Source organism: Canis aureus, chromosome 6 (genome assembly GCF_053574225.1).
Source record: "Canis aureus isolate CA01 chromosome 6, VMU_Caureus_v.1.0, whole genome shotgun sequence".
NCBI lineage: Eukaryota > Metazoa > Chordata > Mammalia > Carnivora > Canidae > Canis > Canis aureus.
This window is the reverse complement of record NC_135616.1, coordinates 3,029,878-3,046,423: the sequence shown is the minus strand read 5'-3', so window position 1 is coordinate 3,046,423 and position 16,546 is coordinate 3,029,878. Positions and strand designations below refer to the sequence as shown.

Below are 16,546 nucleotides of genomic sequence, written 5' to 3'. Positions count from 1 at the left end.
AGTAAACCAAACAAAACCAATTTTTAAAATTAGTTTTTAGGATATTAAAAAGTCGGTAGAAAGCCATTAGAGAATCACAAGCTCTAGGTGCTGAGTCACCTGAGTGTAAACCCTAACTTACCCACTGTAGAAGGTTGCACCAATGGCCTGTTCTTCATGCCTCTTGTGTCTACATCCTGTTATGTGATTTTGCTCACTAAAGAGGGAGTATATGTCCTGTACCCTAACATTGGATTTGGCTATGCCATTTGCTTGGCCACTGAAATAGCAGTTGATATGATGTGACCAAATGCTGCAAAAGCAAATGCACAATGGGCTTGTCACTCATGCTTCTATTATTGCAATGAGAACCTCATGCCTAGATCAGTATGTTGCCCAGGAGAAGGATGAGACACACATAGACTGGAGTTACCACAACTGATCTGCATACTCATGAGCTAAATAAATGTACTGTTTTATGCAACTATGATTCTGTAGTAGTTGGTTATGCAGCATTATTGTGACCAGAGCTAATTAATATATCCACCTATTAGCTACTGGACATCCAGCAAGTTGCTTCACCTTTCTGAACCCTGGCTTCTTCATCAATAAAATAAAATAGTACTTCATAACTTGCTGAGATGGTCAGAGATGATACATAGTGTTCTGTACATGGAAAATGCTCAAAAATGACAATTTTTATGTTATTACTATCTTTGTATAAATTACTTAATAACCATTTTCTTATCAACAAATAATAGTAAGTTGCCTTGCTGGCCCCTCAAGAAAATAAGATATATATGAAGCACTTATAATAATATAAGACACATTAAATATGCATATTATTATTATTATTTAATCCTTTATTTTCCTACCTTTAAGCTAAAGTATCATAGTCTCTGCTTCCATGAAAAGTAAATTATTATAATAATTAACTGAAACACTGTAGTTTGTTAAAATAAGCAGCTCAAGTAGTTACTTAAATGTATTTACTAAAAACCAAGTGATAGGGGCATCTGGCTGGTTCAATCTGAAGAGCACTGGATTCTTGCCCAATTTGAGCCCCATGCTGGGTATAGAGATTACTGAAATAAAAATTTTTTAAAAAGCAACTGATGTATTTCCTAAGACTTATCTATATAAAATAACTATGGATTAAATGTCTTAAAAATGTTTTCAAAAACAATTTGATTTTAAAAACATGTATGCCATTTCTTATTCCAAAAAGGATATGAATATGAATACAATACTGTGGTATAGCCCTTAGGATACTTTCTAAAATATTCCTATTTTATTTTTTAAATTTATTTTACTTTTTTTGTTTTCTTTTATAAACCCTTGTGTCGAGGGCTGACTTTCAATAGATAGCAGCGAGGGAGCTGCTCTGCTTGGTATGAAACCGGACCCAGAAGCAGGTCTCCTGCGAGTGGTTTAGCATCAGGCTCCCCAGGAACATGCGTTGGTGAGAGGCGAGGGGGCGGCCCCCTTCCCAGAGTAGCCCGTTTCCCGGGAGGAGGGCCTCTCCGCAGAGGACCCTGGTCCCCACCTGTGGCAGGGATGGCAGGTGACCAGCCATCCAAGGCTGAGGCCAACCGAGGCTCTGTGGTGCTGCCAAGTAGGTCCGCCTGGGTGGGATTCTGACTTAGAGGTGTTCAGTCATCATCTCACAGACGGTAGCTTCACCCCATTGGCTCCTCAGCCTAAAATATTCCTATTTTTAAACAGACTCTTGGATTCTGCCATTAAAGTTACTCTAATACAATATTCCTAAAACATTTAGATTACTCTTTTGAGAATGTTCTTGTCCCAAATTCTCTTATACTCATTCCTTTAAGATCCAGTTCAAATATCATCTCATCCTTTAAAATCCTGTCTCTTCTCTTGACCTCTCCAGGCTTTAAGAAAACCTGACATGTGAAACCTCGAATTCTCAAAAACAGATAAATTAGAGGGGCAGAGGGTGGGGAAGAAGTAGACCCCCTCCCCCTCCAGCAGGAAACCTGACACCCAGGCTACATCCCAGGAGTCTGGGATGATGACCTGAGCCGAAGGCAGACACTCAACTAAATGAGCGGTCCAGGTACCCCTCATTTCATTCTAATATTTCTAAATAATTCATTTTAAGGTTCTTACAAGAAACAGACTGGTGATCTAGGCAAATGGAACTCCCTTTGGAATTAGTGCATCTCTTGTCAGTAATCTTGCTAGTTTTTAAAAGAGGCTGCCTTAAGACAATAAATTAAATTTTTAGTTCAAGTTTTTATTAGCTGTTTGCTAAATTCGGACCACCTGGAGTTATTTATCTGGCTTCCATGTCAAAAAAAAACACATTTAAAAAAAAGATTTAAAAATCTTTTAGGCAAGATGAAATACACCTGGAAAAAGACTACCAGACTTCTATACAAAGGAAATTTCATAATTAATATTATTCTAAAATGACAGTACTCACTTATTAGATATTATAGGCTGTTTTTTAAATTTACTTTTAAATGTTCCAGATTTATATAATTCCAAATATCTCAGTAAAGATATCATCAATAATCATCAATAAATTAAGAATATTTACATTCATACATTAATATATGTAGATCCACACAATGGGAATGGACTACTACTAGTAATAAAAACATTAAACTATTCATACAGGCATTCATGTATGTGAATCGATGAACATTCATTCATCCATTCAACCTGGATGAAATCTCAAAAGAATTATGCTGAATGGAAGAAGTCAAGCAAAAAATAGTACATACTATAGGATTATATTCATATAAAATTTTAGAAAATACAAACTAATCTATAGTGAGAGAAAACAGATCATTGATTGCCTAGAAGCTGGGGAGAAAGGAAGCAGGAAAGAGGATTACAAATGGGTATGAGGAAACTTTGGAGGTGATGGATGGGCTCATTAATTTGATTATATGATGGTTTCATGGGTATGTATGTGTATATGTATATGCCAAAACTTATTGTGCTTTTTAAGTATGTGCAACTTGTTGTATGCTGATTATACTTTAATAAAGCTTTTAGAAAATAATTAAACAATTAAAATCTAATATGGTCAAAAACAACTTGTTTATGTCCCCCAAATCTATATCTACTGCTAGTCCCTCATTTAATGTCATTATTTAATCATTTTTCATTCTCAACCTGAAAAGTCAGAACACTGAAAGTGCCTTCCCACTGACACCTGAACACATCTCAATCTAATTTAATGACACTGACTCTCCTGTCCTCCATCCAGGCTGTCATGTTGACCCAACTCTAAGTCATATATGAGGGCAGGGACTCCTGGTTTCACTAGGTTCTAGAACCATGCCAGAAAACAGTGGCTAGTCAAAGTTTGTTGCATAAATATAATGCAATCATCTGTGCTCAAAGTCTGCCTTTTGTTTTGAGGTGAGAGATCTTGTATTATTCATTTTGTATCACCAGAACCTAATCCAGTAACTATTCATCAGATAAATGAATGTACTACCTTATAATTTCATACCTTATTATGAATAGAGCTTCAACTTTGACTTACAAGAGTATGCTAAGGTATTAATATAATTAGAAAGGTCAATATTTTATTTTATCTTTTTAAAAGATTTTATTTATTTGACAGTGAGAGCAGCAGGCAGAGGGAGAGGTTCCTGCTGAGTGGGAAGCCCAATGTGGGGCTCAATCCCAGGACTCTGGGATCATGACCTGAGCCAAAGGCAGACAGATGCTTAACTGAATGAGCCATCCAGGTGCCTGAAAGATCAATACTTCTTTTAAAACACCAAAATTCTTAGAAGACATTGGGGGTAGTTTTATCTATTTAGTTTAGTAAAATGGGGAATACACATTTCCTGAAATGTTAAGACTCAGCATTCAAATTCATACAATATCAATACAGATTATAGCCCTTAATAGCAAGTATTTTTTAAAAAAATTACACCATGGGGTGCCTGGGTGGCTTGGTTGGTTTAGCATCGGACTGTTGGTTTCAGTGCAGGTTATGATCTCAGGGTCCTGAGACTGAGCCAGGCGTTGGGCTTCCCACTGAGCAAGAAGCCTGTTTCTCCATCTCTTTCCCTCTTCCCCTCCCCCCACTCACACTCTCTCTCCAAAATCAATAAATAGATCTTTAAAAAATAACAACAACAAAACCCCCCAAAACCACATTACACTATATCTTCAACATTAAATAGAACACAGAATGCCCAACTCCCTTACCCAGTCAGCATTTTTCAGCTCTTCCAGATCTGTGTTAGATTCATCAGTCTTTTCCATTTCTTGAATCTTCTTAAGATTCTACCAATTAAAATAAAAAGAAAACATTTAGGTAAAGACATTTCACTAAGTTACCTTTCAAATTAAAATTTCTAACAGATACCTTCAGACAAAGTACATTCAGAAGTGTTATTGAAGTAGATAGTACAGAATATATCCTCTGTAGATTTCAGTCATGGTAGACCAGAATAAATACACAACTACAGACGGGTGAACGGAGATTGCTAACTGTACTTTCTTTCTAGGTCTCGTGGCTAAACCTTTGTCACCATATTAACTTGCACCCCCCTAAACTATATTGATACTGCCCTCTTCCTCAACCCCCATATTCAATCCAGCCTTAAATCTCATAGCTATTACTTCCTCCATATAACCTAACCCCTCTTCCTCTTATATCCACTGCAGATCTCTTAATTCAAACACCTCTGAGGACAAAAACAATGACTTGAGGTATATATTATTCTGTTGACTAGAAGAGTGTTTTTTCCAGCTTCTTATAATTAAAATAGTGAAAGAAAAGAGATTTAAGGAGGGACACCTGGGTAGCTCAGTTGTTGAGCATCGGCCTTTGGCTCAGGGTGTGATCCTGGGGTTTGGGATCAAGTCCTGCATTGGGCTCCACGCAGGGAGCCTGCTTCTCCCTCATCCTATGTCTCTGCCCACCCCCCCCTCTCTGTCTCACATGAATAAATAAAATCTTTAAAAGAAAGAGAGAGAGAGAGAGAGAGAGAGAGATTTAAGGAGGTGAACTGCCTCTGGGCACCTAGGGACTCTATGAGGCTATGACATCTATCAATAGCAGTGCTCTTTCCTCTCCAACCCCAAAAAAATCAAGAGCTGAGAATAAGTACCTCATCTCTTACTATTTCTTCCCACTCTGGCCTTAGGGCATTTGCACTAGGTGTTCCCTCTTGCCAGAATGCTTTACCCTACATATTCACATAACTAATTCTCACACATCCCCTTCTCATTTTTGCTCAAAATGTCACCTTCTCAATGGGATCTACCTTGACCATCCTATACAAATCCCAAGCTCCATACCCTGTCACTAGCAATTCCCCTAGTCTATGACTTTTTCCAAAAAGCATCCTACCTTCTAACAGTCTATATGATTTACTTTATATGTTTACTGGCTGCCTCTCATTGCTAGATTTTAAGCTTTATAAGGAAGTATTCTTGTGTATTTTGTTCACTAATGGGCTCCTCAAATCTCTAAAAATGCCTTGTATTTGGTAAATAAGACAATTAAGATATTTAAGCTAAGAACAGTCATTTTCTTTAAGATTTTATTTATTTATTCATGAGAGACAGAGAAGCAGAGAGAGAGAGAGAGAGAGAGGCAGAGACACAGGCAGAGGGAGAAGCAGGCTCCATGCAGGGAGGCTGACATGGGGCTCAATCCTGGGACTCCAGGATCAGGCCCTGGGCTGAAGGTGGCGCTAAACCACTGAACCACCCAGCCTACCCAAGAACAGTCAAATCTTAAATCTCAATAGCTCTTATCATGTCAACTTTAATAAGAAGCCCAATGAAAGGGAAAAATATTCAGAGAAAAATCTGAATTTTCTTCTCTAAATTCAGAATTCACTGGCAGGGTGAGTAGAAAACTCTTATCTATGCCACACAAAAAAATATGCTCTCCAGGGAAATAAATATGTAACTGAAGCTCACATTACATTTAAGTGTCTCATTCAATCAACAGATGATAAGATAAATAATAAGCAAATTAAAAGGGAAAATTAATCTGCCTAACACCACACAGAAGAAATGAAGTAACAGTAACACTAAACAGGTCAACAAGATTCAGTCTGCACCAAAATAAAATGGTTTGCAACCTTAATGCCTGAGATGATCGAGTGTGTCTACATGGGCCAACATTCTAACCTTTCGATCTGGAGCCATGAAAACAAAGAGCCCCATACTGCACTAAATTCTTTCTGTCCTATTCCCCCCATCACCTTAAGACTGACTCCTCAAAAAGAACTATATTGCTTACCAATGATCTATAAACCAAAAGATAATGAAAAAAGCAGAGAACATGATGCAGAAGCTCACTTTTACAAGCCTATATTGTTTTAAAATTTTATCAATGGTCTCTAGGTTATTCTAGGATCTAGACAACAGAAGGCAAGACAAACAGTATAGGGATAGTAGAAGATGGATGGTCTTTGGCAAGAGAAAATATTTATCTTTTTTTTCTTGATTCTTACTGTTACTACCAAAGTTCATTACAAGTCTCTTAGCGGTTTCTTCTGCTCCAGTTTCTTCTTCATTTGGTTAATCTTTTCACTTCTCTATGGTGGGTTCCTAGGCTCCCTGCTGTGGCCTTCAAACTGGGGTACCTGTACTTTTGGGGACCTCTAGTCAAACAGTACAGTGATATGCCAGGTAGCATTTACAATAACATATAAACATGACACATTTCCCTGGAGTGCATTTTACTCACAGATAATGTGATGGATGCTGTGGTAAGCTGTCCAGCTCTACAACATGCACACCTCCCCCCCGCCCCCGACCCTTCCACCGGCTGCTGGAGTTATGGGCTGACAAACGCTTATGGCTTAATTCTGCTCCAGGAGCTGCACTCAGTGTTCGGAGCAAAGAGCTACCCTGCCGCAGGTATGCCCCATCTCTGGGGTAGCCCATATCCAATCATGGGTCCATGTGGAAGTACACAGATCAGGCTTCCCTGCCTCCGTTGATACAACTCTGAAGGGCCATCTCAACTTCCAAGCTCCCTGTGGGATTGGCTGAGGCCTGCTGTATCTGCATCATAGTTCAGCTTTTCCTTCACCCACCCTCACAATTGTTCCACAGTGCAATTCCTAATAAAACCTCTTGAATTCAAATTTTGCCCCTCAGAATCCATTTCCTGGGGGAACTCAATCTACATATGGAATGTTTAAAATATTTTAACAGATACAGGTGTATAAAACAAAATTTATATGGATTTTAAAGACAAAATGCATGATTTCAAAAACATTTTTTTTAAAGATTTTATTTCTTTATTCATGATAGACACAGAGAGAGAGAGAGGCAGAGACACAGGCAGAGGGAGAAGCAGGCTCCATGCAGGGAGCCCGAGACGGGACTCGATCCTGGGACTCCAGGATCGTGCCCTGGACCAAAGGCAGGCACCAAACCGCTGAGCCACCCAGGGATCCCCTCAAAAACATTTTTGACTTGCACTAAACAGTATATCCCTCAGTGGGCATCTGTTTTGTCTAGAAACCTTTTCTCCCTTCCTTCTTTCCATTGAAGAAAGCAGCCCATACAGTTTGAGTAGAGCTAATAACCCCCTGCCCGGTACACCTCATCGCCAACTCACAAGGGTGAAGACATCCTCCATCAACGAGTGGGACCCATTTTCCTGACCACAGCAAATAGTTCTTAAACAGGTACATGACTGAATTTTCCTCCGAGGTATTTCTGTCCCAATTAAGAGAAAAGATTTTCTGCTGGAGTTACTGAACTGAGAGAATGTGAGGTGTAGGTTATAGACTGTCATCTTACCTGCTTTTTAGTAAAAGCCCATCCTAGGGAGAAAAAGAAAGCCCCAATTACAGATTTTGAGACACTAGATCAAGCTGTGCTTAAAGCTAGCCTACTCTTAGACTTCCCACTTATGTGAGCTAGTACATCTTCCCCCACTCTACCCAAGGTAATTTGAGTGGATTTCTGTTACTTGCAACTGAAAGAGTTATGATTTAGTATGTCCCCTTAATCCAGAAATATGAGTTCATGCATCTGTGTTTTAGGAGTATTCTGGTGGAGTAACATGAGAAGCATATGGTCCCTTTCCCACCCAACTTTAAATTTTACTGTTCTCCAACACATTCCTGACTAAACATAGTCCAGATGGTCTTACTGTTACACCTTTATGCATCTCTACCTTTACCTCTGGGCTCTAATAAAATCCCTAACTCACTGCTACTAAGAAAAACTATCCACTCTTTATAATACTAAAGATAGTTTAAATATATACTCCAAGAATTTGACGTTTGTCTGAATAGTAGCACAAATTGTAGTTCAGACACTTCCTAGTTGTGTGACTTTATACAAGTCATTTAACTGCTCTAATCTATTTAATCTACTGTCATGTTAAGTATTTAGTATTAGTTATTATAAGCCAATACATATTTTTGAGAATTTGATTGTGAACACTTTTACTCCATCAAAAAATATCTTATTCTTTTACCAAATGAAACCTTTCTCTAGTCTCTTCATGAAATCAAAGTCTTGACTCACCAATAAATCAAATAGTTGAGAATCTGTGAATACCATAATTGAACAAGACTGCACAAATGTGCAACTAGAAATCTCAGATTTAGCAGAAAAAATGAGTTATTTGAAAGTAAATTACATATTTTTCTAGTTTTAGTGGCAAACTTCTGTCAATTACATTCTAGCTTCTAAATAGATTTTTTGTATGTAAAAATGTAATAACGATGCCAACTTGTGCTTGAAATATGGTGAGAACATTCTACATTACAACACACATGGCAATTAACTCTGCATTTCTGATATAACCATTCTCACAGTAGCAATTAGAACTATCCCATGACAACACTTTCTGTTTCTGGCATCTTAAAAAATAAATAAAATCTACTCTGTGAATCACAAGTATATCAAATGCCCAAAGAGTAATTTTAATTCAATTGTGTACGTTCAACGTCAGCTCACACATAAATGCCCATCCTTGTAAATATATTCACGTATTAGAAAGATATGTTAATAAAAGCATTCCGATAATGACAGTTTTCCTCCATACTGTTAACCATTTAAAACTATCATTTATTGATATCCTCTATGTACTGAGTACACGTTTTCAGTTAGAAACTTTTAAATGTGTAAAAAGGAGTATGTTTTAATAATTCCTTAAACTTTTTCTTACTCAATATACGCTAATATACTTTCAAAGAAATTGCTAAATCCATTTCCCAAGTGACAAAATCACTTATACAAATGTTGCCTGTAAAAAAACAAAACAAAACAAAACAAAACAAAAAAATGTTGCCTGTAATAAATAGAACATGTATGTCAGCTACAAAGATTAAGAGCCATGATGTCCTGAGATATTTTTACCACAGAGAAAAGCAAGAAAAGGAATTTTATCTTATTTACCAGCCCCAAATTAGTATTTTGAAAATCAGGGTATAAAAAACTCCCAGAATTATAACAGGAATTATAACAGTTCTTCTGATAACTGAAAGTCTCCTATGTAGATTAAAGAGTTAATGGATAATTATTGAAGAATATGATTTATATTTTCATTAAGTTTTATGGCACTTTCTTAAAGATATAACATACTCTTCTCCCTAAGGGGTATGACAGGGAGAAGATAACTACAATAAATTGAGAGAAAGTCAGAATTTTATTTAATGAGAAAATGTAAAATGTTAAGATACTAAACTGTAAGTTGATAATTTTTATAAGACTGAATTTCTGAAGAAATTAGAAGAACTACAGACAAAGTCATCAAAATGAAGGAAATTCATTTCCACATTCTAGGAAAAGAGTATCATTCCTATATTACAATATTTTTGCTAACATACACACACACATAGGCTGAGGGTTTAATGACCATCTGCTCCAAGTAGCTGTACCCATAGTGTCTCCCTAGATACATAATCACCCTTTCAGTTTTCATACTCATCAACTCTTCATATTTAAAGAAATGCAGTGATAATCATAAAACAATCATTAAAATATCATAGATAATATCTGCAAATTATATCACAAAAAGTTATTTCTGTTAGTTAAGTGTCATGATCCCTGAAATTCAGCCCCACATCATAAGGGCACCCTGCTCAGCGGGGAGTCTGCTACCCCTCTCTTTGCCCCTCTCCCTGCTTGTGGCTCGCTTGCTCATTCTCTCACTCACTTTCTTTCAAATGAATAAATAAAATCTTCAAAAAACAATGACAACAACAACAACAACAACAACAAAGTCAGGAACACCTGGGTGGCTCAGTGGTTGAGTGTCTGCCTTTGGCTCAAGGCCTGATCCCAATTTCAGGGATTGAGTCCCACACATCGGGCTCCCTGCAGGGAGCCTGCTTTTCCCTCTGCCTATGTCTCTGCCTCCCTCTCTGTGTCTCTCATGAATAAATAAAAATCTTAAAAAAAAATCAGTAAGTAAAGACTGATACTCCATTAGAAAAATGGGCACAGGATACGAACTGGGCAACTGATAAATACAAATGTCTCTTAAGCATATGAAATGTATCTAATCTCATTCATTCGTAATAAGGAAAATGTAAACTAAAACTATGGAATACAAATTTTCATCTATCACTTAGAAAACATATTGTGTAGGAAAACAGACACTCTTACACAATGCTAAGGAGAGTACCAACTGGTAAAACTCTACTGAAGACAATTTCATACTTTTTTTTTTTAAAGATTTTATTTATTCATGACACACACACAGAGTGGGGGTGGGGAGAGAGAGAGAGAGGGAGACAGAGACAGGGAGAGAGAGAGAGAGAGAGAGGCAGAGACACAGGCAGAGGGGGAAACAGGCTCCATGCAGGGAGCCCGATGTGGGACTCGATCCCGGGTCTCCAGGATCACACCCCGGGTTGAAGGCAGCACCAAACCGCTGGGCCACCGGAGCTGCCCAATTTCATACTTTTTATAAAACTTTTAAATGCACACTTCCTTTGAACCAGCAATTAATTTTCCTACACATATGATTATACTCATGAAAAGTAGCTTTAAAACTATCTACTGCAACATTGTTTGTAATAGCAAAAGATTGGAAGTAATCTAGTAACTGTCAATAGGGGGTTCATTAAATCAATCACAGTATATTCACACAACATATTACAAAGACATAAAAGATATAAACACCATGTACTGATATAAAATGATCTCCATGATATATTATTAAATGAAAAAAGGAAAGTTCAGAACAGCATAAAAAAGAAAAAATATATTTTTGTTAGTTATGGATAAAATGTCTCCATAAGGACAAAGAAGAAATTAATTAAATTTGTTGTCTGTGGGATAGGGACTGTGTGGCTAGGAGATAGAAGCAGAAGGATATAATTTACTGTAACACTTTTGAATTTTGGGGCGTTTGAACCATGTGAATTTTGTTAAAATGAAGTTAATTAAATTGAAGAAGTTACAAGACAAGTAAAGATTCTTCTGCAACATTAGGCAGGGAGAGTAGTGACAAGAGCAAAGATATCTAGGGCAGAGAGGGTAATTTAGTTATTTCTGATGAGGTGAGTGCTTTGAAAATTTATTAACATTCACAAAATAATAAATCTATTGAAAAGAGACAGACATTGACAAAGGCCCTGAAAAGTTAATGATGAATGATCTAATTAAAATGAACAAATGGCAACCTTACAAACAGACATCTGGTGGTAATCCTTTCTTTCAAAACAGGGTATGTTCCCCACTTGGAAGAACATTCATCCATTTTAGCTGTAGAGGGGAATTTCCAGCTAACTTAAATGCTACCATTTTATTACTGGAGGTGTTGTGAGCAGGCATGAGGAGAATGAAAGGGGGGAATATGAGAAAGCTGATTAAAATATACTTCAATATGTGAATGAGACAAGTCTTGTGGCTTTATCTGAGTACAGTCAAGCAGAATATAGTCAGAAGTCACGTCACACACAGATACCTTAGTGTAACTGGTCATTGGCAATGGTATGACATAGGCGGATCTGGCTATTGGCTGATAAGAGGTGGTGGGTGGGAAATATTTAATTTGATTTTCTTCAACCAATTACAGATAATAAAATGCGGTTATTTGGTTTTCTAAAAAGATAAAAAATATTTAATAACAGTATAGTCAATTTCAAAAAAAAAAATTGTTTTTCCCCTAACAAGATACTTTATACATGTGTGTGCATGATATTCTACTTTAGGTAAAATATTTTGGTAATAGTCTTCTCTAAGATAAACTGAACTCAAAGATTTCACCATGAAATTCTGATTTCTTATACAGGACTAATGATAATGGGACACCTAATGAAGTATCACAGTAGTATTTGTTATGTAGCGTAGAAACATTCATATAATATTGTGAAGATTCATAATGAGCCATGCTCATTTCCAATTCATCTTCTTACCTCAGAATTCCAGTATTCCAATATTAGCAGCTAAAGATAAACTGGCTTCAATCTAGGCATGTAAAGATCATCCTCTCATCACAAGATTTTTATTAAATTTAGGGCAAGATTTAATCATTTGGAAGAATTTAAATGACAAGGTTTAAAATAAAGTCACATATAACTAAGGATAATTTAAACATTCAGAAAATCAAGACTCTGGCATGATGCTATTTTTTTTTTTTTTTTTTTAAGAATGAGGTCTTTCAGAACATGAGGAACTCCTAACTCTGGGAAACGAATTAGGGGTGGTAGAAAGGGAGGTGGGCGGAGGGTGGGGGTGACTGGGTGACGGGCACTGAGGGGGGGGCACTTGATGGGATGAGCACTGGGTGTTATTCTATATGTTGGCAAATTGAACACCAATAAAAAATAAATAATAAAAAAGAATGAGGTCTTATTTACTTATTTAGACAGAAAAAAGGTGTGTGTGGGTGGGTGGGTGGGTGGGTGGGGCAGGCGTGGAGGGAGAGAGGGAATCTTAAGTAGGTTCCATGCCCAGCAGGGCTAAATCTCATCATCCTGAGATAATAACCTGAGCCAAAATCAAGTGTTAGCTGACTGAGCCACCTAGGTGCCACTGTATTTTAATTTTTCTAAAAATTGTTATTTTTGAGTATACTTGACACACACTATTATATTAGTTTCAGATGTATCATTTAGTAATTTTACAAGTTTATGCATCATGCTGGGCCCACTACAAGTGTGGCTACCATATGTGCCATCACATCACTATCAAAACATCATTGACTGTATTCCTTATGTTGTGCCTTTTACTCTTGTGCCTTATTCATTTTATAACTGGAAGCCTGTGTCTCTTACAACCCTATACCCCTTTTTCTCAACCCCTCACCTTCTTCTCTCCCCTCTGGCAACCATCAGTCTGCTCTCTGTATAGATCCATTTATGTCGTTGCAAATGGCAAGATCTCATCCTTTTTAATGGTTGCATAATACTCTATATCTTGGCTACTGTAAATAATACTCCAATAAACACAGAAGTGCATATATCTTTTTGAATTAGTGTTTCCATTTTCTTTCAGTAAATACCCAGCAGTGGAATGACTAGATCATCTGGTAATTCTATTTTTAGTTGTTTGAGGAACCTCTATACTGTTTTCCACAGTAGCCACAACAGTTTGCATTCCCAACAGTGCATGAGAGTTCCTTTTATTCTACATCCTTGCCAACATGTGTTATTTCTTCTTTTTAATGTTAGCCATTCTGACAGGTGTGAGGTGGTATCTCATTGAGAGTTTGATTTGCATTTCCCTGATAAGTGATGCTGGGCTTTATATGTATATATGGCCAGGAGACAGCTTTGGAAAAATATCTATTCAGGTCCTCTGTCCAGTTTTTAATTGGATTAGGTTTTTTTTTTTTTTTTGAGGTATTGAGTTGTAAAAGTTCTTTATATTTTTTGGATATCAACCCTTTATTGGATACTTCATTTGCAAATCTCTTCTCCCATTCAGTAGCTGTACAAAAACTTTATTTTGATGTAGTCCCAACAGTTTATTTCTGCTTTTGTTTCCCTTTCCTTAGGAAACATATCTAGAAAAACACAGCTATAACTGATGTGAGAGAAATTACTGCCTATATGCTCCTCTCAGATTTTTATGGTTTCAAGTCACATATTTAGTTTTGTTGTTGTTGTTTTTTAGGTTGTATTTGTTTTAGAGTGGGGCAGAGGAAGAGGAAGATAGATAAGGAGACTCCTTGCTGAGCACAGAGCCCAATGCGGGGCTTGATCCCAGGACCCTGAGATCATGCCCTGAGCTGAAACTGGGAGTTGGGATGTTTAATTGAGTGACCCACCCAAATGCCCCTCATAATTAGTTCTTATGCATTTTGAGTTTATTTTTGTATATGGTGTTAGAAAGTGATCCAGTTTCATTCTTTTACATGTAGCCATCCAGTTTTCCCTACACCATTTGTTGAAGAGACTGTTTTCCCCATTGTGTACTCTTGTCTCCTTTGTCATAGATTGACCATATAATCATGGATTTATTTCTGGGCTCTCTATTCTGTTCCATTGAGCTATGTGTCTATTTTTGTACCAGTTACCAAACTGTTTTAATTACTACAGCTTTGTAGTACATCTTGAAATCTGGGATTGTGGTATCTCCAGCTTTGTTTTTCTCAGGATTGCTTTGGCTATTTGGGGTCTTTTGTGGATCGATACAAATTTAATATTATTTGTTCTAGTTTTGTGAAAAACACTGTGGGTATTTTGATAGGGATTGTTGAATCTGTAGAATGTCCTGGGTTATATGGCTATCTTAACAATATTAATTCTTCCAATCCATGAGTATGGAATATCTTTCCATTTATTTGTGTTTTTAGTTTCTTTCATAAGTGTTTTATACTTTTGGTAGTATAGGTCTTTTACCTCTTTGGTTAAGTTTATTCCTTGGTATTCTGTTCTTTTTGGGGCAGTTGTAAATGGTGTTTTTTTTTTTTTAAATTTCTGTTACTTCATTATTAATGTACAGAAATAATAACTATTTCTGGGTATTATGTATCTTGCTACTTTACTGAATCTCTTTTATTACTTCTAGTAGTTTTCAGATGGAGCATTCAGGGTTTTCTATGTATAGTATCATGATTTCAGCAAATAGTGAAGGTTTTACTTCTTCTTTACCAATATGGATGCTTATTTCCTTTTTTGTCATGGTTGTTGTAGCTATAAGGGCTTTTAGTACTATACTGAATAAAAGTGGCAAGAATAAACATTCTATGTTTATTTATATTCCTTCCTTTAAAGGAAAAGCTGTCAGTTTTTCACCATTAAGGATGATGTCAGCTGTGAATTTTTCATATATGGTCTTAGTTATGTTGAGGTATGTTCCCTGTAATCTCACTTTGTTTAGTTTTTAATCATGAATGGATGTTGACTCTTGTCAAATAATTTGTTTGCATCTATTGAGATGACCATATCATTTTTATCCCTAGTTTTGTTTATGTGGTGTATAATGTTGATTTGCAAATATTGAATCATCCTTGCATCCTTGGAATAACTCTTACCTGACTGCGGTGAATGATCTTTTTATGTATTGTATGTAGTTTGCTAATATTTTATTGAGGATCTATGTTCATCCTCAATAGATCTGCATCTATGTTCATCTATGTTCATCAGGAATATTGGCCTTAGTTTTCTTTTTTGTGGTGTCATTATCTGGCTTGCAGTTTAGGATAATGCTGGCCTTGTAGAATGTATAAGGAAATTTTCCTTCCTTTTCTATTCTTTGGCATGGTTTGAAGAGAATAGGTATTAACTCTTCTTTATGAATTGGTAGAATTCACCTGTGAATTCATTTGGTCCTCGACTTATTTGATAGTTTATTTGATTACTGACTCAATTGTGTTACTTAAAATTGACCAATTCATATTTTCTATTTCTTCCTGGTTCAGTTTGAAAGACTATGTTTCTTAGAATCTGCCGACGTCTTCTAGGTTGTCCAGTTTGTTGTCATGTAATTTTTCAGTCTTGTCTTATAAATCCTCGGTATTTCTGTGGCATCAGTTGTTATTTCTTCTCACTTCTGATTTTATTTATTTGGGCTCTTTCTCTTTTTTTTTCATGATGAGACTGATTAAGAGTCTGCCAATTTTGTTTATTTTTTCAAAGAACCAGCTCGATTTCATTTATTTTCTTCTGTTGTTCTTTTGTGTCTCTATGTCACTTACTTCTGCTCTGATCTTTATTATTTCCTTTTTCTTCTACTCACCTTGGGCTTTGTTCTATTTCTAGTTCCTTTAGGTGTAAGGTTAGATTATTTATTCAAGCTTTTTCTTGTTTCATGAAGCAGGCCTCTATTCCTATTTATTTCCCTCTTTAAACTGCTTTTGCTGGGTCATCTGGGTGGCTCAGTGGTTGAACATCTGCTTTTGGCTCAGGTCGTGATCCCAGTGGTCCTGGGATCAAGTCCTGCATCAGGCTCCCTACAGAGAGCCTGCTTCCTCCTCTGCCTATGTCTCTGCCTCTATGTCTTTCATGAATAAATAAAATCTTTTAAAAAATGAAAAAATACAAATAAACTGCTTTTGCCATGTCCCAAAGATTTTGGACAGTTATGTTTTCATTTTCATTTGTCCCTATGTATTTTTTTATTTCTTCTTTTATTGCTTCATTGACCCACTGGTTGTTTAATATCATGCTGTTTAGTTTCCACA

At 36.6% G+C, this 16,546-nt stretch overlaps 1 protein-coding gene across 9 annotated transcripts in view; it reads right to left on the bottom strand.

Moving 5' to 3' along the window:
- SPIRE1 (spire type actin nucleation factor 1) overlaps positions 1-16,546 on the bottom strand; it is a 204,532-nt gene that overhangs the window by 68,252 nt on the left and 119,734 nt on the right. For all 9 annotated transcript variants that reach the window (XR_013381082.1, XM_077899888.1, XM_077899880.1 and 6 more), the window contains exon 5: positions 4,183-4,260. Coding sequence is in view for 8 of the 9 variants with exons in the window: in XM_077899888.1 (XP_077756014.1) it covers positions 4,183-4,260 (78 nt within the window). In the remaining variant the exon portion in view is untranslated. The remainder of the gene's footprint in view (positions 1-4,182; positions 4,261-16,546) is intronic.